Genomic DNA, 24,487 nt, shown 5'->3' on the forward strand with positions numbered 1-24,487 from the left:
GATATTTAGTTAACTCTGATATTAACAGTTGTTTTTCTTTCAGCACCCAAAATAAACAAATTTGTTATGCATAGTTATTTCTGAGTCTATGCACACAAATACAGACAATGCATGTCATGGATTACTCATTTACTCTTTTTCACTCTGCTCAGAACATTCCTGTTGCCAGCAGGGAAGCTACAGAGTGCCCTCTGGTGGACAAACTACGAAACATCACGGATAAGTCTTTGAAGGATGTTTCGCTCATCTAGTCTTTTCTTTTTAATTTTTATTTATTAGCAGTTATACAGTACCAATAGTGAAATATATCTGCAAATAGCTCAAATCAGCCCCCCAAAAAACTGGCTTTCTAAGTTTGAAATTAGTGATCAGCAGCGTGTTTAGTGTTACCACTTGCGCATCTAGAAGCTAGCTATACAACACGTTTATCAGACCACCATCCAATGTAAGGTTTGTGCCTCAGCTGCTCTAAATTAACAGTGTTAGTATTTACCGATATCATCTCCATACCAGATAATCCACCAGTATAAACAAGCTATTTGATTGAAATTTTATTTTTAATGCTTAAATATAATTCTTGTTGGTGTCCATGAATTTGGTTTAAATACAAAAAATTTTTTTAAAAAGTGAAGTATATAATTTTTTTTTTAAAATTAAGATGCCACATTATACTTATTTTCTTGCATTCTTGCACAGGAAGATTTTATTGGCTCACAATTTTAATTTTTGACTTCTTTGCTGGCTCAAATTTGGGGATTAAAAACATGAATTCTGTTTGTTATTATCATTATAACTAATGATACATTTTTTGTTTTAAACAAGTTTTTGACAAATTTCTAAAACATATGTTTTAGAAAAAAACGTACGTTTTAGAAATTTGTTGGCATTTGTGACAGCTGTAATGTGTTGTAAATTGCTTTGACGGTTTAATACAATCCTGAGATTTTTGTTGCCTTTCCCCAACATTCCTCCCATGAAGAGTTTTATGAACTGCTGAGCGACTGAAATCCAGAAAATGGTCATGCAGGACTGTGGACAGATGGAATTACCGCAGCTACATTAGAGTCATATCCAGAGTTTAAAGTTAGAGGACGTAAATGAGCTCGTCGAAGAATCAGAAAACAGATTTTAATATCTTAACTATGGTAGCTGTATGTAAATATGCTGCGGGCAACTTAAAAATATAAAGAAAATCCACTCTATGGAATGTCTGTGAGGATGGAGGGAGCGTGTCCTTTAGCATCTGCTCATTACATATAACCTGGCTTATTACTGAGTACCTGAGTCCACGTGACTTCACCCCACTTTCAGTTTTTTTGTTTTTTGCTTTAGGCTTTAGAGTTAGATGTGATTTCCCAGTGAACCGAGTGAAGCTGTTCTAAGAGCTTCTTTCGGTTTATAACTAAGAAACTACGAGCGCAGAGAGAAGCTTTCGACTAAATAAACCAGCCTTCAGTGTCGGGCCACCTCTAGCGGTGGCAGGAAATGATGGAATTAAAAAGAACTCAAACTCAGCCATTGTTAGTACTACACACAGCACAACACATTATGAGAGTACTTAAACATTAAATTTGTTATTTCATCATAGAACTATCACCGAACCTGGAGCTGACAAACGGCAACTGAGTTGTGTTCACCTTGTCAGATACCATCGAAAACGGAGCGAGCCACAGCGACGCGTACGACATCGAAGCCCTGCAATACTGCACCGCGACTGCACGTTCACATTCATCAGCACGAGCACGACTGCCACACAGTTAATCACCAGTTTCAGACCGTATCGCTACATATTCGTACGCCACGATTTGCAAAGAAGCCAGTAAAAGCACCAGACCGAGCGGCTGCAGGCAACTGGGACTCCCAGTCGGACACGACTATGCGCGGGGTCCCTTTGCTGAACAAAGTCTGCGCGGCTTTAACACTTAGCTTAATGAGAGCGTGCACGCAGACTGATGGGGGACACTGCCGCACCATGTAACTAACTCAGCGAATCACAGCAGGGTCACAGCTTGGCCACAGCAAGCCCATTTTAAAGGCTCTGATTCTCCATTTATGCTGTGTTCAGGTCATATCGGACTTACAGTTGACCTCTCACGTTAAAAGGCCAAAACCCTGAATCTCCAAATGAATATTACAAGTAAAAGAGATTCTGAGACTGTAATTTCAGCCACGTGACATCATCTTTAACAATAGTCCCCCCCACCCCACCCCACGTTGCTGTTTTCCCACTACAAATGACTTTGGATGAGATATAACATGAACGCAGCATCATCCCTCAGAGTAAAGCCTTCTGAAAGTACTTGTGGCCCTGCAGGAAAGTGCTTGGTAAATGATAATGGCACAGAGTGGAGAGAGACGAGACAGAGGATGAGCCTGCGCAAAGTGACTATGTGGCGATGTGCGCTGTGGAAGGGATGGAGACAAACTCGCGCAGGATGTTCTTGGCCGTCTCGAGGTTGTTCTGAGCGATCATCAGGGCCTTCTGGATGTCCTGGATGGAGTAGCCTTGGGATATGAGGCATTCAATCTCCCCGTTTAGAGCCAAGCTTCCAGGACCTGAAGGAGGAATAGTCGGAGGTGGAACAGGGGAGGCAGATGAGGAGGGACCAGGGAGGTCTGGCGGCGGGGGAGGTGGCTCGCGGTTTAACGGACGAGGCCGTCGGTCAGAGTTGGCTCGCCGCGGGAGAGGTTTTGGGGGACGTTCGGGGTCGACGCCTGCTACAAACATACCTGAAACAAATGAGTAAAATAAAAGAAAAATAAGAAACATGGCGAGTCAAATACAAAATAAACACGTCAAATACACATTTAAGTTAACACATAAGCACTGATGAGTAGATGATTTGTGGTAAAAAAAAAAAAAAAATTATAATTTAAAATTTCCCTTTATAACCAGACATTTGCTCTGAAACATCTGAGAAACAGAAACATTTAGGAAGTCCTTAAAAACTGTTAAAAGTATACGCCTCTGGAAAAACTAAAACACTCGATAAATCATCTGTAACACCATCTGTGAAAGGCAAAGAAACACAGCATGCGCCTCAGAAATAAAACTTGCAGGGAAAAAAAGGCCTTTAGGTTATCACTGACATTAAAGTTCTGGCTTCAAAATAACTGTTACCAAGATGACTGCCAAGCAGTGAGACTTGCTCCTAGAATGAAAGTGGCTTCCTAACAGAAGGCTGATTGGTCCAAACTACCTGTAGTTCATCTAGAAGCACACAGCTTCAAGCCTGGCATGATAGATTCTGTTGTAACTTTGACCTCATGAATCACCAGAGCAGTTTCACAAGCTGGCCTGACATGAAGCACGTTGTGGTTAGAGTATCTATGAAAGTAATTTCCATCAGTGATTTCAGTGTGGTTAAAGCAGTAATTTGCTGAAGCCAAAGTTAAACAAGAAGTTTCAAGTTACATTCATGTAGCCTAATCACTTCTCAAATTAACATTCATTTGTCCACCGCTGCTGAGTCTAAGACTACTTTTCATTTTGGACTTTTTGATTTTTCTTTAATTGCGATTAGCTGCAATGCCCAAAAAAATAGTTTGGCACTTTTTGTTTTATTTCCAGCCTGAGGAAAAACACTCAATAATACAACATTAATACCCTGGACAACAGCCTGCACACGAGAACTGGATGTCACCGTGTCACCTTTGCTCGTATCATCTTGAAGCCTCAGACTGAGCATACTCGTGATCACTATTAAAATATAAATCATGCTGTGTTCAGTATGACGTACTAATGACCACAACTCCCTTTTTGCAACCAGAAATTTCGCCACCTGCTGATCATTAGAAAAGGGATTAAAAAAGGAGGAAAACAAAACAAAACAAAAAAAAACCCCCACACATACTGGGATCTACTGCAGAGTCTATGCTGAGATTGCTGAAGGCTGCAGAAGGGCCGCCGATATCTGACAGGGCTCTTCTGGCGGGGGCAGGAGGGACCACTGATCTGGGAAAGTCATACTCGTAAACATCCTCCACACTGGCCTCCTCCTTCTTGTCCTGGGGAACAGCTGAATGCTGAGGATGGTCTTGAAGAAAAAAAAAAGTAAGTAAAAATGAGGTTTTACACTGATATTCTTCATTCTGTGTTGTCAGTTTATCCACTACTACTAGAACAAGTAGTGTGATTACTGCGAGTAATCCACAATGATCAAGCACTTCACATACACTCAAGTGAAAAACTGAGAACGTTACCCAGCTCGGAGGTCTGTGTCGTCTCCGAGGAGCCGGCCTGGGCCTGGATGTTACACATGGATTCGTAAACCTGGGGGTCCTCAGAGTCACTGTCCCCCACCTCACTGCAGGCACACAGAGAGACCGAGAGAGAGAGGAATCATTTAAAGGGGAACAACTGTGCATTTTCATCTAAAGAATCTTATTCTTGGACTCAGTTTTCCATGATTAAAAAAAAATTATCATGCTTTATTTATACTTTCAGGCCACCGTCCCCTTAAAGTCAGTTTTCTTCTGATTGGATGCCCCTTGCAAACAGCAGGTTTGAAATGTAGGTGTGCCTGGAAAGTCTGAATCCTGAGCTGACTTGCAGGGCTTATTTGCAATTAACTCATAATCTGAAATTTTGTCTAGTTGCCATGGTAACACTACATGACCAAAATAAACCAAAAGAAAGGAAAAAGCATTAGAAGCTGATTTTAAAAAAGTGCCGTTGTTGGCGATCCTTTATGTCTGACTGTCACACAAACTAATCCTCACACAGAAGGTAATATTCTCAATTACCTCTGATCAAAAACTCATCATTTTAGTGTGCTAACATCACAAATATCATCCAGCTCTGCTTTAAAAAAAAAATAAATAAAAAAAATAAAAGTGCCACCAGTCACACAGAGGCATGAATGCTTCCAAAGGCATCTTTGTAGGCTCACACTACAACTTTCAGCTCTCGAGTTTTAAAATTTAAGCAGATTTCCTATCCTTCAGAGTTCTCGTCCTGCATTTTAGACTCTGTCATCATTTTAATCAAAGAGACGAGCTGAGACGCAGCTGCCTTCATCTGCAAGCACTTTCCTTTAAATTATTTAAGGAGGTGAAAAACAGCAAATAAGTGAAAGAGTTCTCTCTGAGATAAGGAATGGGAAGCTCGAGAGCCCCCTGCTGGACAAAATACACGGCTTCAGATTTGAGCGTTGCATTATTGTGTGTCAGATTATCCCTTTAACTTGTTTATAGACCAACCAACCAATGTTTGTTGATCTGCTGGCATTTCCAACAACCCAACATCTATATTTTTCCCTTAAAGACAGCGTATAGCCCTGTTCCAGAAGACAGCACACCCTGGAGCTTCAAGTCATCTGACCTTTTAATAGCCTTACGCGGCTCCGGTGTAAAGTTCTTCCTCTTACACTATACATACCCCATTAATAAGACGACAGTAGGACCAATTGTGTCATTTTTATGCTCCCTTTGGGTCTGATTTTCTTTCACTTGTAGTCTAAATCCAAAGACACTGCTGGGCTCAGCACAGGTCAGTGTTGCCTATTTGTTTGCCTCACACTGTGACACTTTCAGTGATGTTAAGCTGTGTTCTTCCTCTGGTCATTGATTATGTTTGGCCTTTAAAAACTGAGTCAGAATACTAAAACTAATCCAGAAACCTAAAAATATGGGAAATAAATAACCCACATGTTAGGTGTCAACAGGCTCCAGCTGAGGAGAAGCCTTTAGAGGTCGTTTCCTGAAACATTCTGTTCTAACAGAAGCAACTTCATCTCCCCTGTTGTTCCATTTACCTGATGTCATTGTGGTTGTTTCCCTGGGTTGGTGGTGGAGGCACCAAGGAGCCTGTTATGACCCACGGGGCACCGGAGGCTGGAAGGGATGTGGGGCTCATGTACTCATTATCTTCACCGTCTGACGACAGCTTCTCCGCGCTGGACACCGCTGACCCTGGCAGCGACCTGAGCAAAGGTAGACGTCACAGAGCGTTTTTTTTCTCATGAGTCGTAAATGACAAATTTGAGAAATCCTGAAGCCGACACAAAACGCAAACACACTGACAGACAGTTTTTTTTACTAGTTCTGGAAATGTATGAAAGGCATCATTTTGACAGATCAGAACACTGATGTGGATCTACATGACATCACCAAAACAAATGTTAAGAACGCAGCTGGCAAGGTCGATAGCTGTTTTTTCAGAAAGTTGTCTGGAAGAAAGATGGAAAAATATCCATTCACTCCTCATCAGTTCTTGTCTCACTACATTATTTCCTGTCTACTACACCTCAATGCAGCAGAGCTCCGTACCTCGCAGCCAGGCAGTAGACGGCATTGATCGCCGTCTGCGGTTTGCTCCCCTCTGCGCCGGCTCCGTTGCTCTGAGGGATGGACGACGGGGCCAACGGGGCCTTTGTTGCAGGACGCGGCACCATGTAGTTGGCTGCCCATGCCGGCTGGTCTGGGGTGGAGGGGAGGGGTCTCCTTTGGAGTCTGGATTCCTGGCCGACCAGGGAGGGGCGCTCCGGTGGGGGAGGAGGGGGCAGCTCTCTCAGTGCTGGAGGCAGAGGTAGAGGCTTGTCCCTGTGAGTGGCTACCATCTGGGTCAGAAGACACAGGACAGGACGTCAGTTGTTAGAGATGTGAAAACTCAAGTACACACACGCATCCTTTTATTTTGGCATCAACAAGGACTTCATACGGATTGTGTTAGCAGGGCTGGCAGCACACTGGAGGTTTAATAAAAAGGCGTGACTAATAATCTTTAAGTCACACACAAACAGTTGAACAGTTGTGAATACCAACACTTAGCCATTCACATGATTTCCAGGAACCTGCAGCCACATTAACACATGATTATTTTTGACTATCAAATGGACATCTGACACACACACTGTGGTAACTTCAAGGCTTCTAGGAAATACTGACTAAAATATACTTGGGCTCATTACAGCTTAATCTCACAGGCTCTTTTGATCACAACTAAAACTATAAATGTTCTTTTCTAGAGAAGATATTCATTACATATTTATATCGTTAGATATTCATATACATTTATTTATTGATATAAAAAGTGAGTTAAAGCTGGTAATAGGAGGTGGTTAGTTTGTAATATTACTCTGACCTAAATATACTGCCTTAACACTTTGCATATGATTAAGCAGTTATTACTTCTGGTTCAACTTCTTAATGTATGTTTGCACAGGGCTGTTCTTAAAGGCACTATTCAGAGGGAAAATATTTCAGTGACCGCTTAGTCTTGAATGCACCTTTGGCCAATGCAAGTGTTTATCTAAAAACTATTTTTCCACCCTTTCTTTTCCACAGCTAGTCCGTCTCAAAGTCTTTTTGTCTTTAGTGCACTCAGCCGTGTACTTACTTTGGCTGTGGCTCCCTGACTCAGTGCACTATGGGAGGCGGAGGACCTCTGCTGCAAGAGGTCCAGTCGCGGAGGCACCGGAGGCAGCTGGGACACTGGAGAAGGAGGGCGCTCCACCTGAACACCCACACATTGATTTACAGATGTTGTACCGGATGAAGTGCTTGTAATATTCCTCAGAGATATTTACACAATAAGGATCACTTAAATCACCTTTCATTCCTTTTCTGATGCTCTGCTTGAACTTGAGCAGGTCATCTTGACCATATCTATTACCTAAGTTTACTGAGTTGTTGTAGCATTTGCCTGATTAGTTATGTCCATTAATAAGCAATTGAACAGCTGCATCTAATAAAGCACCCAGTGAGCGTCTAAATATATGTAAGCGCTTGTCTTACCTTGGTGCAGGCCAGCCTGCTCATGACAAGTTGCTGGTCTTCCAGCCGATCATCCTCTTCCTCCTCGTTGCCTGCGGCTTCTGCTCTGCTCGACCCCTGGAAACCAGCAAAGGAAGCCCCACTGGCCTTCGGGTGAAAGGGGTCCACTACAATAGGCTCCGTGCCTTTAATCTCACATCGGCAAAACGGGCAGCCCTGACCCTCCGATTCCTGAAACGCACACACAGAAAGACACAGCAAGGTTAGGAAGTGAAGGTAAAGGTGCAGACCGAAGCTTTCATCATTTGTGAAAGGCTTTGCTTTGATTTAAACCCAAATTACAGTTGCAAGTCTTTTCAAGAATGAAAGCTGAAGGAGGAAACCATGAAAACTACCACAAAAAGAGTCACCTGGATAGGATGAAGCAATTAAAGTAATAGCTGCAATGCCAAATTTTAAATTATAATGTAAATAAAACTGAAGATGTCAAATAAATATAATCCATCAAAGATGTGCAGTAGGAGCACTTTAACAAAAACTATGCCTAAAGAACTGTGCAGTCATGCTGCAATTAATTAATCTGTTAAGTTAGCCCGGAGAGCATTTCTGTCCTGAAGGCAGAGTAATGAGAACAACACGACTGCGCTTGGGAAGATAATGATTATATTGTTAGTCCGATGTGAACCACAATCAAAATAAATTCCACATAAGGAAGTCTAAAGTCCAAAGTCCAAAGTCCATCAGGAATAAACAGCCACATCAAATTAATTCATTTAATCACTCACTCATGGCAAACAAGTCCTTTATGTCACTCTTAGCAAGTCTATGTTCCCAGCCAGTAAAGTCTATTTAATCTGTTATGTTTGACGAGGAAAAAGAACAAGGATACAGTTGTTAGTAACAAGAAGGATTTTATTATAGGAAGTACAAAAAGAAAGTGTTTCAGCTTCACTGACTGTAAGTCAGCGTTAATAAAACAATAAAGTTACAGCTACGCGTGACCTCGGTGCGTTGGTCCAGTCGTCACCTTGTTGTGTTTTTATCAGCACCCTCGTTAACCTGATCTCACTTTAGATTTATACTTAGTGCCGATTGGCTGCTGAAGCTTGATAGTCGGTAACTGGAATCTCGGTCCCTCCCCCCTCCCCTCTGCCTTTCTGTTGCTACAGACCTGTTTTCAATTTTATTTTTGGTTCTTAGTTAAAACAGAAAGAAAAAAAAAGTAGTTTAGGGGTGAAGCCTGAAGCAGACAGTCTGTGGTGTGGTTCGTTCATGGACTTCTTCCTCTTTTGTTTGTTTTAGTTGGAGTTCCCATCTCTTTTGCTTCCCACTTTCATTATTAAAAGTCAGCAGCGTTGTGGGATCTTATACGTTCAGTTCTTTGAGTCATAAATTTGGGGACTGCAACACTTAAACTGAGGAATATGAAACGACTCCTCTACTGCAAGAACCACTAATAATAATAAAAAAAATTTAAAATTAAAAAAAAGACTTTATACTCAAGTTTAAACATGCAGATCAGAGAGTTGAGTAAAACACTTGCAATCTGAGAATGAATCTAAATCAAAAAGACAAATTATTATTTATTGACCTATTTAAAAAGGCACTGTTGAACACAAAAAACTGAATTTAAAGAAAATTCTACAGCAGGAAAAACATGATCCCTGTCAGGATTTATTGAGCTGCTTCAAATCAGTGTCATAAAAGTTTATAGTTTAAATGGAGAGGTGGCAGATAAGGTCATACCTGCCAGGCGGTCAGACACGAGGTGCACATCAGGTGTCTGCACGGCTCGATCTTCACATCCTTGTCGTTCTCTGCACAGATCTTACAAAGCTGGAAAGTGGAGCCCATCTCACAGTAGAGCTCGTACTGCTCCTACACAGAGAAACGAGGGAGACCGTTAAACACCGGCTGCTCATGTTACTCTCATCCTGTAGAGATTCATTCCTAAAATTAGTAATTTTATGCATCTGTATTTGTTCTCTGCATTAAAAATATGCGCGCACATGAGAAACAAACCTGAGTAACTTTGATGTGGTCCTGTGGAGACGGTTCACACAACCCTGTCAGGTCTGGGTTCTGTGCACGGCCATCTGGGAAAAGATAGCTGGAGAACCCCGGCACACAGAAACGCAACCAAGTCACAAATAAATGTCATTTTCAGATTTTATTAATCAACAGTAAAAAAAAACAACAACAACAACAACCTTTCCATCCATTTTAAATTACAATTCACTGAGGCTGCCAAACAATTTCTCATTATAAAATCCTTTTTTTTTTCTTTTTTTTTTTAAAACTAGGTTTGTTTCTCTGCAGGATGACACAAACTAGTGAATTATACATCATGTGACACCATTTCATCCACACTGTCCAACCTGTTCCTCACAAGGTTTTTTGTTAAATTTTGAGGAACTAATATAAAGACTCCACCGTCCTCACTATTAATTCAGTAACCTAAAGTAACATGTACTCAGTAGGCTGAAAGACAATACTCTCCCCTGACAGCTTGCAGTTTAATAGTGCTATAAATCTACACTAAATACTAGTTCATTGACCCTGATGATATGCGACTCACAATCCCTCTCTGTATCCATCAATGAGTGCTTGGAAGAGTGGTTTGTTATGCGGGATGGTCTGCAGGATGTTCCCATCGGCTGTCACATAGCCAATTGCCCACTGGCCCAGCCGAGTGCAGCTCAGCCTGAAGATATAGCTGTGAGAGAGAGTTATTTCAACCAGCAGCAACAAACTCACACTCCTGCATAATATTTAATACAGTAGGGATATTTTCTCAAAAGTATTATCGGATATATCTGATCTGTGAGGCCTACCTGCCAGGTTTGTGGATGAACCTGTGCAGTCGAGCCTTCACCTCATCGTAGGTTAAGAAGGCCATATAACCAGGGTGTGTAACAGCCAGGCTGTTCCAGTTCCTTAGAAGAGATGACCATGGCTACAAGACACAGATTCACAAATGCACACATTTTATTTATGTTGTGTACATCAGCTGTTTTAAAGTTGAATTCACAACAAAAATCAGGTATGAGACTATAATGCAGATGGCACAGAAGATCTGTTTGCAGCAATGAAGTTACAAACACCAACTCTGATCGCTGGCAACACTACAGAAAACATATCCGAGTGGGTTCAGACACTGCAGCTGCATTTACACAGCAGAGATTAAGCAGTACTCTTTAGACAAATTTAAGCATCCTCATGTAATTCACCGCCTTTACTAAAATGTTATTAAAGTGCAAACCGTGCAACTTTACAGTGAACTACTCTGGATTGCGATGCTCCCAGAATGCTTTATGACGTACCTGAAAAAGCCTTGTAAAGATGTCAAACTCGAAGACAGAGATGTAGTCGTTACAGGTGAGGTCAATAGTGGATTTGAGCGCCATGGCCTCCAGACCTGAGCTGATAGGGTGAAACTCGTGAAGAGCCTGGCGAAATGTCCTCCATGGCACTATGGTCCTGGGTGGGAGGGAGGGAGAGGAAACAAATGTTGGTTGTGGGAACATTGCCTATCACTATTAGTTAAGACTGAATTTGGGCTTAAACAGAACCTAAAATGTAATAAAGTTGCAGATTTGCTAAGCAACACCTAGCTAACAAAGCAGCAGACCTTTATAAAGACACACAACTCTAAGTAAATATATACACAGGTCTATTTTTCATTGACTAAAGGGGACCTGGTATGCTTTTCCTCAAATACACACACTCAACGGTCACTTTATTAGATACGTGTGTTCAACTACTGATTAATACTAACATCTGAGCATGACAGCAACTCAGTGCATTTATGCATGCAGACACATGTATATGGTCACCACTGCCTGCTGAAGTTCAAACTGAGCAGAATGTGAGATAAAGAGCAATTAAAAGACTTTGAATGGGACATGCTTGTTGGTGCTGCTCTGAGCATTTCATAAACTGCTGATCTGTTGTGATTTTCCCCACACAAACATCTCTAACATCTTTTGATAGCTGCTTTCAGTAGAATAACACATCAGGCGATAAAGCTCCAATCAAACTGGTTTTCTAAACATGACAGTAAGTAACATTCAAGCAATAGTAGGGGAGACCGGGGATAGTTGTAACATTTTTGACATTTCTGTCTGTAAATTGGAGTGGATTCAAAATGTAATGCAAAGTATTTACATGTCTCTGCTATTAAATAGTGCAGCTATTTTCTCTGCAGCACAATTACCCATTGGATGGTATGGTCTCAAACACAAAGAGTGAAATGTTACAATTAACCCCATAGTCTGGGTTAGTTGTAACATATCCTGGGGTGAAATGTAACACAATGAAATAAGGGTACTGACAAAACATTAACATGTAATCTTTTTTATTCAACACATGAATGCACATAGAGCCATTTATGTAGCTATGTGTGTGTGTGACAGAATGCAGAAATCTAGCTTTTGAACATATTCCAACCCCCCAAAAAATACAAATTATGGAATTTTCTGCAACTGAATATTTCATTAATTTTGGTTGGTCTTCCTTGAGTTTGGCCTCATTGGCTCAGTGGGCATTATAACCTACAACTCTTGCACCAACTTTTGAACATAACAATGAAGCTGAAAAAATGTAGTTGTTCACCAGCATCGCAATTCCATTACTTTTTATCATGGCTTACCTTGGTGTGGTTTGCAAAGTGCTTCAGAAAGATGAGGAAATCTGTTTCTTGCACCCATCCTGATTTATTTCCACTACCAATACTTCCTACTGGTCCATCTCTGACACAGTGGTCTGCATAATGTGTGTGGGAACACAAACAGTGGAGGAATTGTGTTGCCAATGGCATTAACCGCATATACAAAGGTGACCAGTGAACCTCTCTCTGCTGATGTCGTTGTCCCAACTTATTTAATATAAGTTAAAGTAATTGTGTGGTAATTTGTAACATCTGCATTATTGTTACAACTGACCCAGACTCCTACAGCCATGAACTAGCTAACATTACAGCCAACAGCTAAAACATTAGCACTAAAGACCTACACAGAATATATCCCCATAGACATACAAATAACATAATTTAAGTTTGATGAGTTTAACTGCAAAGCAGATAATGCTATTAGAAACTGAAATAAAGTAGAAAAACTTACTTTTTGGCATACAAATTACTTTTTTTCGTGTTAAATTGTCTGTGTTTGACAAAATGTGCTGATTTTTCACATGTGATAGAAGAACTGAATTGGGCATGCACAGGATGAATCACATCATTTGAAACTTAGCCCTGAATGGAGAAATTGGAAGTGTTACAACTGACCCACGTTACAACTATCCCCGGTCTCCCCTATTCAAATGTTCAAATGGCCTCCAGAGTCACTGGATCTCAGTCCAATAGGGAAACTTGGGTATGTGGCAGCAACCGTATGATGCTGTCATGTCACTATAGAACAAAATCTGCAAGGAATGTTTCCAGCACCTTGTTGAATCAATGCCACAAAAATTAAGGCATCTCTGAAGCAAGGTGCCCCTAATAAAAATGGCTGGGATGCTCACAGTCAAAGTTTCAAATCATGAGGTCATCTTATGTGGCTTTAATTCATGACCCCAAAACTCAGACCTCCCACTGCTATAAATGCTCAGTTTTAGCATTTTGGTTGTGTTTTTTTACTTTTCATTTTGTATGTTGCCCGTGAATGTGACTATGCTAATATGGTAATCTGTCTTCTGTTTAAATCTTTCGTTTGCAAGGGGCAGGAAGCAGTAAGTAAGATAAAACTGCTTGTTTCAGCCAGAGATGAACTGGAATCGATGGCCAGCATGACATAAATAAGAATTATTGTGAAATATGAGTCATTCGAGCATCACCCAAGAATAAGAATATGGAGCTGAAACAGAAACTCACTTGTCCCCAAATGACCTTCTCCAGAATTCAGCAGCATCAGCTTTGGTAATCCTGAAGTTGTCACCCTGAAATAGGCCATTTGGGAAGATGGCTTTTAACTCCGCTAGCATGTGGCTGAAGATCAGAGACAGCTTGGTAAGGTTTCGCCTAAGTGAGAGAAAAGGAAGAGAGACAATGAAAGGAAACTGTAGCAACAAGTTAGTTACAGGTATCATCAGCCTAATGTCTTTTAAGTCTTCTATAACACCATGTTCAGTTTTAAATAAAAAGGGGAAGTTACACTTGCATGCACTCAGAAATAGAAGCTTTCAGCAGCCAGGCACTTTCGAGTACAAAACAATCAGGCGGAATCAAAGACGGTACCACTCGTCTCGTACACTTCCCTCTCCTCTGGCACATTTTATGGATCTACAGTTAATTTTTTTTCCTCTTTCTCAACAAACACAATAGTCAACTGGACAACTGGACATTTTGTTCTTCGCTTTTTTCTTTTCCTGCTGTTGAAACAGCTGGTTTACTATGTTAAATGCATATAAAGCACTTTCTGTGAAATTACTTGTGGCTGGCTGCACTACCTCCCAGACAAACTAACGCCACTCCTGTCAACCCAAGTGTCAAATTTATAAAAATACGTCCACTTAGAGCTGAAATGATGAACATGACTGCAGAAGAAGGGAAGCAATGTTGAAAATTGACTTTTACAATTGTGTTTGCTTTACATTTGAAGATAAAAGGTTAGGGCAGTCTACACGAAACGCTACTTTTCAGAGGAAGTGAGTCCACCCTCATCGGGGTTGAACAAAACCAGTGCGGGTGCATAATCTAGTCCAAACTTGTTTTATTTTTTTTAAAACAGTAAATCAGTTTAAAAGAGTCACAAGGTGACACATGACAAAAAACTGAACCAAAAGTCGCATCAAGTCACAGACGAATACTGAGCACAGCCAGTTGGGCAACAGCTTTTTCAAAAAAAGCTTTATGACATATGACGTATGATCTCAGCTTTGACGGTTCAATTAAAAGGCTTTCCGATGACCTATACATGCATTTGCTAATGCCAACACAGCTGTTTGTGTAGAACATCTTACACTTGATAAAATTCATTGCGTAAAAGGAAGGATGAACTTTTGCTTAGCAAAGACTTTCTGAGAAGCAGAGGAAGTACACATGACTGCAAAAGTGCAATCACTTCCCTATAAAGTTCACTTTGCTTCATATGGTTTGATTTAATCACAGCGATGGAAACTTGTAAGAACATTTCAAGAAAAAAGACAAACTTCTTCGATACTTTAAATGAATATTTACAAAAAGATTGCAGGTTAATGTTATAGAGCTTAAATGACATCAGCAGTGCCAGTAGTTTTCTGGTCATTTTAAATGCACAGAGTTAGAGATGTTCACAAATGACTCCACAGCAATGTAAGCATGCCGATTTTTTTATCTTTTTAATCGTCTGATGGAAAAATTAAAAATAAACATAACACACAAAAAATCCAGTATAAGTTGTATTTCTTGGTAGTTTGGAAGGTTTTCATTAAGCACCCATTTTTTATTTTGTTTAAAATAAAAATAAAAACTTCAGCCAATGCTACTGACAGCAGACCTTCAGACAAAGGTGGTCCATTAGTGAAGCTTTTATTCCATTTATGTAGCGAGCTTTATTAATGTGATCATCAACATCTGTGCTTTCCAGCTATTTCATGTCAAAACAGATGCTGTGAAAAAGCTCACTCCTGTGCTCCATAGGACAGAGACGGCCTCGGTCAGCAGAGATACTTTACTGCTGGAATTATCGTACTATCATGAGCTTAAGGGATTATTTTATTGATAGGAAGCCAAGAAAAACAACGATTAGCTCTTTAACTGTGCTATGTGTCAGATACCCAGATGTTTCTCCCTGCTTCACAGCTTTTCCATCCCGGCTTTCTGCAATATTCCATTTACCCCCACAAAGATGAATCATGTTTTGTCCGGATATAACGTGCGCCTACCTGGGCTGGGAGTTCTCCTCGTACATCCTCTCCTTGGCCTCCTTAAAAAGGCTCATGGTCTGCTTCGTTTTGTTCGTCAAGTTGTCGATGACCACGCGGAAATACTCGTTCTCCCCAAGGATCTCCATTTTGCCCTCATACCTGGACAGAATGGTGCGTAAATGCTGGTAGGTATCCGGCAAAAGGTCCAGGATGTAGGGCGGGCTGTTCTTCAACGCCACCTTGGGGTTCTGGCAAAGACGCACCACCTGGACATAGAACGCAACGGCTCAGAGATTTTTTTCATTTTTTCTTTTTAACTTTCAAACAACAAAAAAACAAAAAACAAAAACAACAAACAGGATTAAAACCTTTAGCTGTGGCAATGCAAACTGCTGCAATGCGCATGTTTCACAGTCAAGGTAAAACATTCTTTAAGTTTGTCTAAGTATGGTACTGGAGAAAAGCCTGAGGTCATTTAAATACAGGACTAACCAGTTTAATACTCAGGGAGCTTAAGGAGACACCACAGATTTCATGACAGTTTTCCAGCTAGATCATCAGCTATCGCACGCAAGGTTGGGTATGGATGAGTCTATAAATTTTAAGCTCATAAAATTGGGTCACGCTTTTTGCAATGTGATGTTACCGGACACAAATTGCCATTCTTACAGATTTCAAGGTTTAAAGTTTCAGCCAATATTTCCTAATGTTTATGATGATAATATTCTTGATAGTCTTTTCGGTAATCGGAGAATTATGTGGCACAAGCTGTAGATCAAAGTTTGACCAGGAACTGTTTCTTTAATCTGTGACGGACATTTACTACCTGTCTAATCATCTGACTACTCAGGTTACTTATCAAATTGCACTCAATTATGCTCCCATACCCACCAAATAACTTTGCAGGCCCAATATATTGTGACCATAAACATGAAATGGCTCATAGTACAATAACACGTTGAATACCTAAAATTTGCATCAACTTCACCAGAAACTTTTACCTGTCACTATTCATTTAAGTGCATTTTTCCCCATGTTGCTGTGGACCAACTGTGCATGCAAGCAGGGTTTTGTTTCTTTTTTTGCATACATTTGCACACTCACTCTTTCACTCTTTATATCAGATCCAGCCCTTCCCCCAAACCCTCGGATTCCTCATTTTGCCACTTTGATGGCAATGTATTCCCACAATACTTTACAGCAAGGCAGTAAAAATGTTCGGCACCCAGCCCTGAAGCATACCAGCCAGGTATGAAAGCTTTTTAAACCTCAAACGTGCCATTTACAAGCACAGGTGTAAATGAGTGCACAGAACACTGCACATGCATGCCGTGGTTCACTCTCTCTTATCTGATGCACTGTTACTTCCTACATCAGCTCACTTGCATTAATATCTTGTGAGCTCTTGTCTCACAATCTCTCTGCACTTCCCGCTCATCTATCTGTTTTAGTTATAGCCAACTGCAAAAGAAAGTAAATAGGCTGCAATGACTATAGAGAACCTTGCCTTGCCCCTGCAACATGTACACCTCCTTTTATCCAATACTAAATATAGGGTGTCCTCCCAGGGATATGAATGTGACCTAATTCAGCAGAAATGACCCCAATTAGACAATCAGACACCACTGTACTCCAGTTTTAGGGCTTCAGGTTTAGACTGCTTTACAGGTTATTGTTTAAATTTAGGCCAAAGCACCTTCCTGTGTGGATGTCCTCGAGGTTATTCATGTCATGCAAAGGGAATTAGTGATGATTCAATATAACCGCAGTTTCACGCTAAGTGAAGGAGCAGATGGAAAAGTTGAGCTTAATCTTTTTTCAATATGTGAGAAAAGAAAATCAGTTAAAGTGGCCTTACATTTGTCTCTGATGTCGAGTTACAGACAAAAAGAAAAAAAGTCAAGTAAGAAGTTTTTCGTTTACTGTTTCAAAACCCTTTCTTGTAAAGGATTTATTACCGAAAAGCCACTGTCAGTACCTTATCCATGAGTTTCCAGCATTTTTCCACCATTTTCTTGTCGACCACTGCGGGCTGGTGAGGCTGGAGAGCTTGCTGGTGAGGCTGAAAGGCGTCCTTCATCAAGCCGATGAGACCGGCGCCCCTTCTCGGATTTCCGGCCATTAATTCGGTCGGTGACCGGGGGTTAGCCCGGGGCTGGGCTGGGGGTGGGTGGCTGACAACCGGAGATCAGTTCTTGACACGTTTTCAAACAAAACGATCGCTGTCTTCGCGCCCTGCCTGAACTCAACACTGGTAATAATTTGTCATGCAGAGGCTGTCCATGAGCAGAACAAAAAAGGCAGTGTGTACACTGTACGCGACGCAGCTAGCTAACAAGCTACATTTGAAAAGCCTCTCAGTTTGATTCCGAGCTCAGGACATGCTCACCGTGTTGCTTAATCTGTCCTCAAAAATCGACCTACCGCCTCCCGGCGACGGCAAGTCAAATCCCCCCCTGAGAAATCAGCCCAGCTTATTATAAACTCGGGGCGTTAATAAGCCACACAGCGCGATTAACAAACAGGTTGAGCAGCGGATCCAGCCAACAGCAAGCCAGCAGCTAAAGTAAACAAGGATGTCCGGCCGTATCTTCAAAGTAAAAGCACGGTCAACAAAGACGCAGAACTATAAGGGAAAATCAAAGCTGGCTTAACGTGAATTAACTGTAATACAGCCAAATAGCCAAGGTTATAATAATTAACTGAAACCAAACTAAGAGCTAAAACTAAATGTAAAAAAGTTAACTCACAATAAAAAAAAACTAGACTATGAGCCAACTGCTTTCAAAAAGTAATGTGTTTTACTGTAATATTCAGTTCACTATATGATATAATTATGTATTAATTTTTCTAATTTTTGCACCCCAAAAATATGCTTTCCACATAATAATAATTAAAGAGACTAAAACTAAACTGAAGCTAATAAAAACTAAACTGAAACTAAACATTTTTAGAAAAATAAAAAGCAAAAACGAAACAAGAAAAAATAGAAAATATAAATCAATTATAACTCTGCTAACAGATAAAATAGCATTTAAGTTAAGCTGCTGTTTCAAGTAAATTGCCGTTTATTCAAAATCTTTAAAAAAAAATACAGAACTTACAATAGATTTCAAAGGAGTCATGAGCTGCAAAAATAAATACATAATAACTTTAACTGCTTTCTTTTTAAAATGTATTATTTAGTGACAATTCATTTCCCCCAATGAAAAATGTTATTATAAATTGCTCCAAACCCCAGCAGAAATAAACCTCTATTCAGGAAATACAGAAGACAATAATTCATTTGACCCTGGCTTTGTATTGAAAAGTTATCTCTTTTACAATATAATTTATTTTTTCCTTTAAATATCACAAAGTAAATCACTAAGAAGGAACGGCACTCCCAATCCTGCTACATCCTGAACACAGTAACAATAAAGGTTTTGTCTTCATGTTTGTAGTCCTTAATCAAATTCATATGTTGCCAGCTGGATGAACTGGAGACGTGACTCCATTGTGAATACAGACATTTGTGACCAGTGAAGCTAAATGTGTGGATAACGGCAGCAACCTCAAAAACACATTTAGAGAACAGAAAAATAAAAGCTTTGACACCATTGCACATTTCCTGTTTCTTTTGAATAGACAATGACTTCAAGAAAGATGACTTGAACACAAAAACTTTGTAAAGGCAGTTCATTTTGAGCGTGCAGGCCACATCCTGTTTGTAGTTCTCACTCTGTGTCTGAGAACTCATCGGGAACTGGACAAACTGGGTTTCAGAAAAATTACTCGCAGCCACTGCTGATTCAACAAAGCCAGATATGTGCAGCAGCTGCACATGATTGTTTCAGGTGACAGATCTTTTGATTCACTTTTGCAATCAGATTTGTTTTTGTTTTAAGTCATATTTTACTGTTAAATGTTTATCTTAACAATTATAATTGCAGTTCTGAAAGAAAAAAAAGCCTCAATCCCAACACGTGTATAATTCTCTATTCAATTTATCATCAAAGATTTGTTCTTATCATCACAAAGTCAAAGATTAGGTTTGTGTCAGTCTCTCTGCACACACACACACACACACACACACACACACACACACACACACAAACATATATTTATATTAGTGCTGTCAGCGTTAATCTCGTTAAAATGACGTTAACATCATAACCACGTTAACGCGGCAAATCTCCATTAGCGAGTTACCACGGATCGCCCTGTGCGTGGAAAAATTGCTTTATTCTCTCCATTTGTCATAAAACAAAAAGAACACTGAGGGTGGGGGTGGAATAATATAATGACATTGCAGCTATTTTAACACAATTTCCCCCCAACATTTTTTCCAAAGCAATTCGACTTCAGCTTGGCTTCGCACCACAGCAGATGTTCAACTAATTAATGCACACAAGCCTCGTGAGCACTGCTCACTATTTGGGGAGCTGGCACAGATCCAGCAAACAAGCCCTAGGGTGTCTAAAGGACACATCTTTACAGTTTAAGACAAGTCCAAGTGATTTAGATTGCAGCTCCCTCTGGATCCATCAAATTAGATTAAACTGGAGAGCCTTGGAAGTTCAAGGCGATATTCAACAGCTGGGCTCCGAGGTCTGCCTGCTGCCCTCCAGGCAGGAACTCTGCAGATAGCTCTCTGTAGGTGCTGCAGACTCTACGTACATGAATGTCCTTCCTGTGAATGGCGTGTTTCCATTTATGCCGTGCCTCGCCGTATAAAACTACTAAAGATCTGCGAGGAAGGTTCACAGCTACATGGACCTCCCCTGTTAGTCCCAGCTCTGGCAGACCCTGCTCCAGAGACATGGTGAGTGTAGTGTCTGACAACATGTTAATGGTGACTAAGCGCTCCCCCCACAGCCAAGAATCGTCTAAGTGTGGATCGATGGCTGCACCTCGCTCAGGATGATAATCCAGGTTGCACTGCTCCACTGGCTGGAAGCCGTCTAGAGCTGATTCCTGATACATCCGAAGCACAAGTTTATGGCTCAAAGCAGGGAGTCCACTGAAGCCACCCACACGCACTTTCCTTTTCTTGAAGTTCACCTTCGGGCCAAAGTCCTGCAACAATATTGGAGGAGGCTTTTGGTCACTCCATTACTATATATACTTTCCATACTATATATATCAAATAGAATTGACGACAATGTTATCTATATAGCACATTTTATTATGGGTACACTTAGTATGCTTACCATAAAAGATAAAAAAAGCTATGTAGCTCTACAACATTTAAAGGCAATAAAACACAGTAGTAATTCATCTCATGTCCCACCCACAAAATAAGAGTGTTACAGTAATCTAACCTGCTTGATCTGAAAGCATGGCCCAATTTCAGAGTCAGTTTGAGATAAGAATTTTCTAACCTTTGATATATATTTTGAGTAGCAGAAAGCAATAATGTCTATTTTATTAATATGATTATCAAAACTGAGACCACAGTCCAAAATGATCCCAAGGTGCCTGACTTGTTCATCGTTTTTCACAGAAAGGGATAATAAATATGAACAAATTTTCTCTGTCTCTGACTTTTTGGATTTTCTATCTTGTCTCTATTCATTTCTAGAAAGATTCTAGACATCCACAAGTTAATGTCATCAACGCAGTTTAATAATTTGTGAACAGGTTAGATCAGTTAAGTGATAAGGTTAAAAAGTAACCAATGACGGAATGTTTATTTCTGCAGTTCTAAAAATATTAACTGACACATAGAAACATTTACCCTTTAGTCATGATGAAACCCAATCGAGAAACTAACGAGTTAAACCAACTGAATCACGAAGCCTTTGAATTAAAATATCACGATCAACAATCAACAGTGTTGAAGGCAGCATGGAAAGGTACGACTCAAACTCTCTGTGAATCAATGTTGATGACCTGAGTAAACTCGGACTGACATTTATATTGACTTTACAGCCCTAATAATTGCTTCTATTCATCATAGTCTAAACAAAAATGTTTTGTTTGTTTTATTTGATCACATGCTAACCTGTTTTATTCGACCGGACTGCGACTCCTTCCACACATCCTGGTCCATCGCACATATAAGCTCCTTCTCTTCCTCTTCTGATATGAAGTTCTCCCACAGGAAGACCCCAGAAAAGGGGAAGGATGCAGCCTGGGCATCTTTTCCAACAGCGAGCCTCGACTGAGGATCGTAGAGGAAATGATGGACAATCTTCACAGAAAGACAGATAAACAGAAAACATCGTTATTTATACAGTGACGCAAATGTATTCCTAGAATTATAATTTTGGCGATGAAATTGACAGTTTGTAGTGAATGCCTTTTTGTTATAAAGACAAACGCTGTTGGCACACATTTATAACCGCAGTAATATCCCTTTAATAAGGATGGAATGTCCTCCGAGGGCACCCGTACCTTGTTGTGTGCGCTGCTGTTAGCAGTATTTGATTATTTTTTTACTTGTTATAAAAACAATATAACAGTTTTCTGTTGGAAAACAGTACCTTTGATTCACTCGCCTCCGGTTGTACTTTCTCTTTCAACCCTTCGCAGACGAGACACCGGCGGACACCTTTACAAGCACATGAAGGCACGTCGTCACTGGTGTCGGGAGCCATCATCCTGCATCTTCTTCTTGTGTCAGGAAGTGGCAGCAAACGAAAACATTTAACTATCGCCACCTAGCGGAGAATGCGGGCATTTTCAGGGTTAGCAGAGCTAAAGGAGGAAGCAAATAAGAAAACTGATATCTGAATATAAAAAATACAAATGTATATATATTAATAATAATTTTAAAAAACATAGTAGTGGAAGTAGTGTTTGTATCATAACTAGTTATGGTTCACGACCAAAACCATTAACATAACTACATTACTAGTTAATGTTCACTAGTAACATTCACGACTGACTGCCTTAAAAAAGTTGGGGGCAACTCCAAAAGCCTCTTATAGCCTTTGTTTTCTTAGAACAGATAATGATGCAATAAATAATTTTAAAGTGTTTTTGTGGATATTTTGTTGACTCCGTTTACATATGGGAGATTTTCATATACTTCAGTGCCACCCTGCCTAGACCTCTTGCCCCTCCTTGCCGTTCTGTTAAAGTCTTCATTGTTCATTGCTCTAAACTGGGAGTGCCAGAATGAATGCATTTCAGGGGCTACAGACCGCAAAATCTACTCTTCAGTTCTAGACCCTTTCTTTTGAACCATATCCTGAAAATGTTCTGCATGGTGATTAACGGCACAACTTCAACTGAATCATTCAAAAATTACACGAATATTGCCTTTTTGTTTTGGAACATTGGAACTATACAAAAGCAGAAAATATTCAGATGATGGCTTTTGGAATGAAATGCCAATAGTATTTCACTTCTTTGTGATCCAAAGAACTTAAAATAATGTAATTTTAAATCAATGTCAATTTAATTCATACAGCACTTTTAATTACACGTAAACTCAATGTGCTTAACGTAAATGAAAAAAGTAATAATAATAAAAACTAAGTTATTGTACCTCTCCAAAAGTTGAATCTGTTCATCTGGACATAGCGTTTTGTGGGAGAAACGTTTAGTCACTCATCCAAGTGACTTCTTCAGTCTCAGCTGACTGCAAGTTTCCCCAAACCTTACATACAGTATATTTGCATAATGACTGATACCAGCCCACTGAAGGAACAATGGGCTGTGAGGTCAGTTCCTTAATCATAATTATGCAAATTCCCATGACCATTGATCAACAATCACTGACCAAAACCCACTGATCAAGGAACACTGATCAATGGCCATGAGTAAGTTATTGTACAATTGCCATAGGTTGTTAATCCCTGGCAAGCAAAACCCAGGCTGTAAAAAACAATGCCTTGTTTAAACCACGCCCACCGGATATACGTAACGTTTCCCCGGGAAAGCTCGGTTTCAGCAAGAGTGTTTTGAGTTCGCTCAAGTGTTTGGTAAGTGATATTAATCACATATATTGACAAGTTTTAAGCTGTTTAATAACAAAAGCAAAACCACTAACGCTTGCTCTAATTAAATCAATAATTGTTATTTGTGTTTGTAGCGGAGAAATGTAAATATATAGAGATATATACGGCTGTCGGCACTGCCAACGTGGTTAGCTAGGAGAAACTCAAACTTATTATCATATAACGCTTTCTCATCTTCTTTACGTGAAATATCCTTCCTCACCTTAGTATGGATCTCTATATAGACGTTATGACAACGTTACTTAAAGGATAGAGCGTTATGAAATCGCATTTAGCCTGTTATTGTTGAATAGCCGCTTATTTATCGTAAACTGTTTTTGGAGGAAATTTTCCATTTCTTTAACAGATTAATCATGCTGAGGAGCAAGAGGGGATTTTAATTGCTAAATGCCAAAAATGCCAAAAAAGAGTAATTAGACCAGCTAAAACAAGTGGAAGAAGCTCAGTTGTAAACAGTATCTGTGTAATAATATTAAACACAAATCTACTTGTTTAAGTCTTTGTGTGTACTACAGCGTTTCTCATCCACAGGAATTTTCATTGTTCTCGAAGCTGATCAGTGGTCCTGATTACTAATCAGGCCTTCTAAAGCAGTTACAGACCATGTTTGTAATTCATGTTTTCTTATCCTATTGTTTGTATCTAATTATATTCTTAAAGAGCTTTTATGGAGTTTCAGTCCTTGATGTAGTCAGTTTGTTTTGGCCATATGGGCGGTGCTCTGGTTGCGTGATTAGAACAGGATTGACAATATAAATAAACTAGGAGGACACTTATCTCAGCCCTATCTTCAGTTTGCCATCTTCACTCCTGAATTGTGCTTCTTCCTGCAGATAAGCAATGGAAAAATCACTGAGAAAGTTTTACTGAAGAAAGCCTCCAAAAGCCAACAAACTGGAGCAAATCATGAAGACTTTGAAGTAAGGACTTTGTTTCTCCTTATCATGCTCTGTAGGTGTCTTGCTGTTAAAGTTGCACTG

At 40.1% G+C, this 24,487-nt stretch overlaps 2 protein-coding genes across 2 annotated transcripts; both read right to left on the reverse strand.

The window, feature by feature from the left end:
• Nucleotides 1-2,218: 2,218 nt before the first annotated feature.
• Nucleotides 2,219-18,278, reverse strand: LOC116326358 (E3 ubiquitin-protein ligase CBL-like). The gene is made up of 15 exons (XM_039618454.1): nt 17,537-18,278; nt 15,577-15,824; nt 13,586-13,732; nt 11,040-11,196; nt 10,551-10,672; nt 10,295-10,432; nt 9,739-9,826; nt 9,463-9,594; nt 7,738-7,947; nt 7,340-7,456; nt 6,271-6,560; nt 5,757-5,924; nt 4,204-4,307; nt 3,855-4,037; nt 2,219-2,730 (listed from the first exon to the last, which is right to left on the reverse strand). Exons 1-15 carry the CDS (start codon nt 17,678-17,680, stop codon nt 2,387-2,389), a joined length of 2,592 nt encoding a protein of 863 aa, XP_039474388.1. The 5' UTR covers nt 17,681-18,278; the 3' UTR covers nt 2,219-2,386.
• A 251-nt stretch (nt 18,279-18,529) lies between these two features.
• On the reverse strand, nt 18,530-22,762 carry LOC116326359 (alkB homolog 4, lysine demthylase). Its single transcript, XM_031747595.2, has 3 exons — nt 22,026-22,762; nt 21,545-21,733; nt 18,530-20,616 (listed from the first exon to the last, which is right to left on the reverse strand). The coding sequence occupies exons 1-3, from the start codon at nt 22,140-22,142 to the stop codon at nt 20,095-20,097; spliced, it is 828 nt and encodes a 275-aa protein (XP_031603455.2). The 5' UTR covers nt 22,143-22,762; the 3' UTR covers nt 18,530-20,094.
• Between the last annotated feature and the right edge of the window lie 1,725 nt (nt 22,763-24,487).

The sequence above is a fragment of the Oreochromis aureus genome, linkage group 10 (assembly GCF_013358895.1).
Source record: "Oreochromis aureus strain Israel breed Guangdong linkage group 10, ZZ_aureus, whole genome shotgun sequence".
Lineage (NCBI taxonomy): Eukaryota > Metazoa > Chordata > Actinopteri > Cichliformes > Cichlidae > Oreochromis > Oreochromis aureus.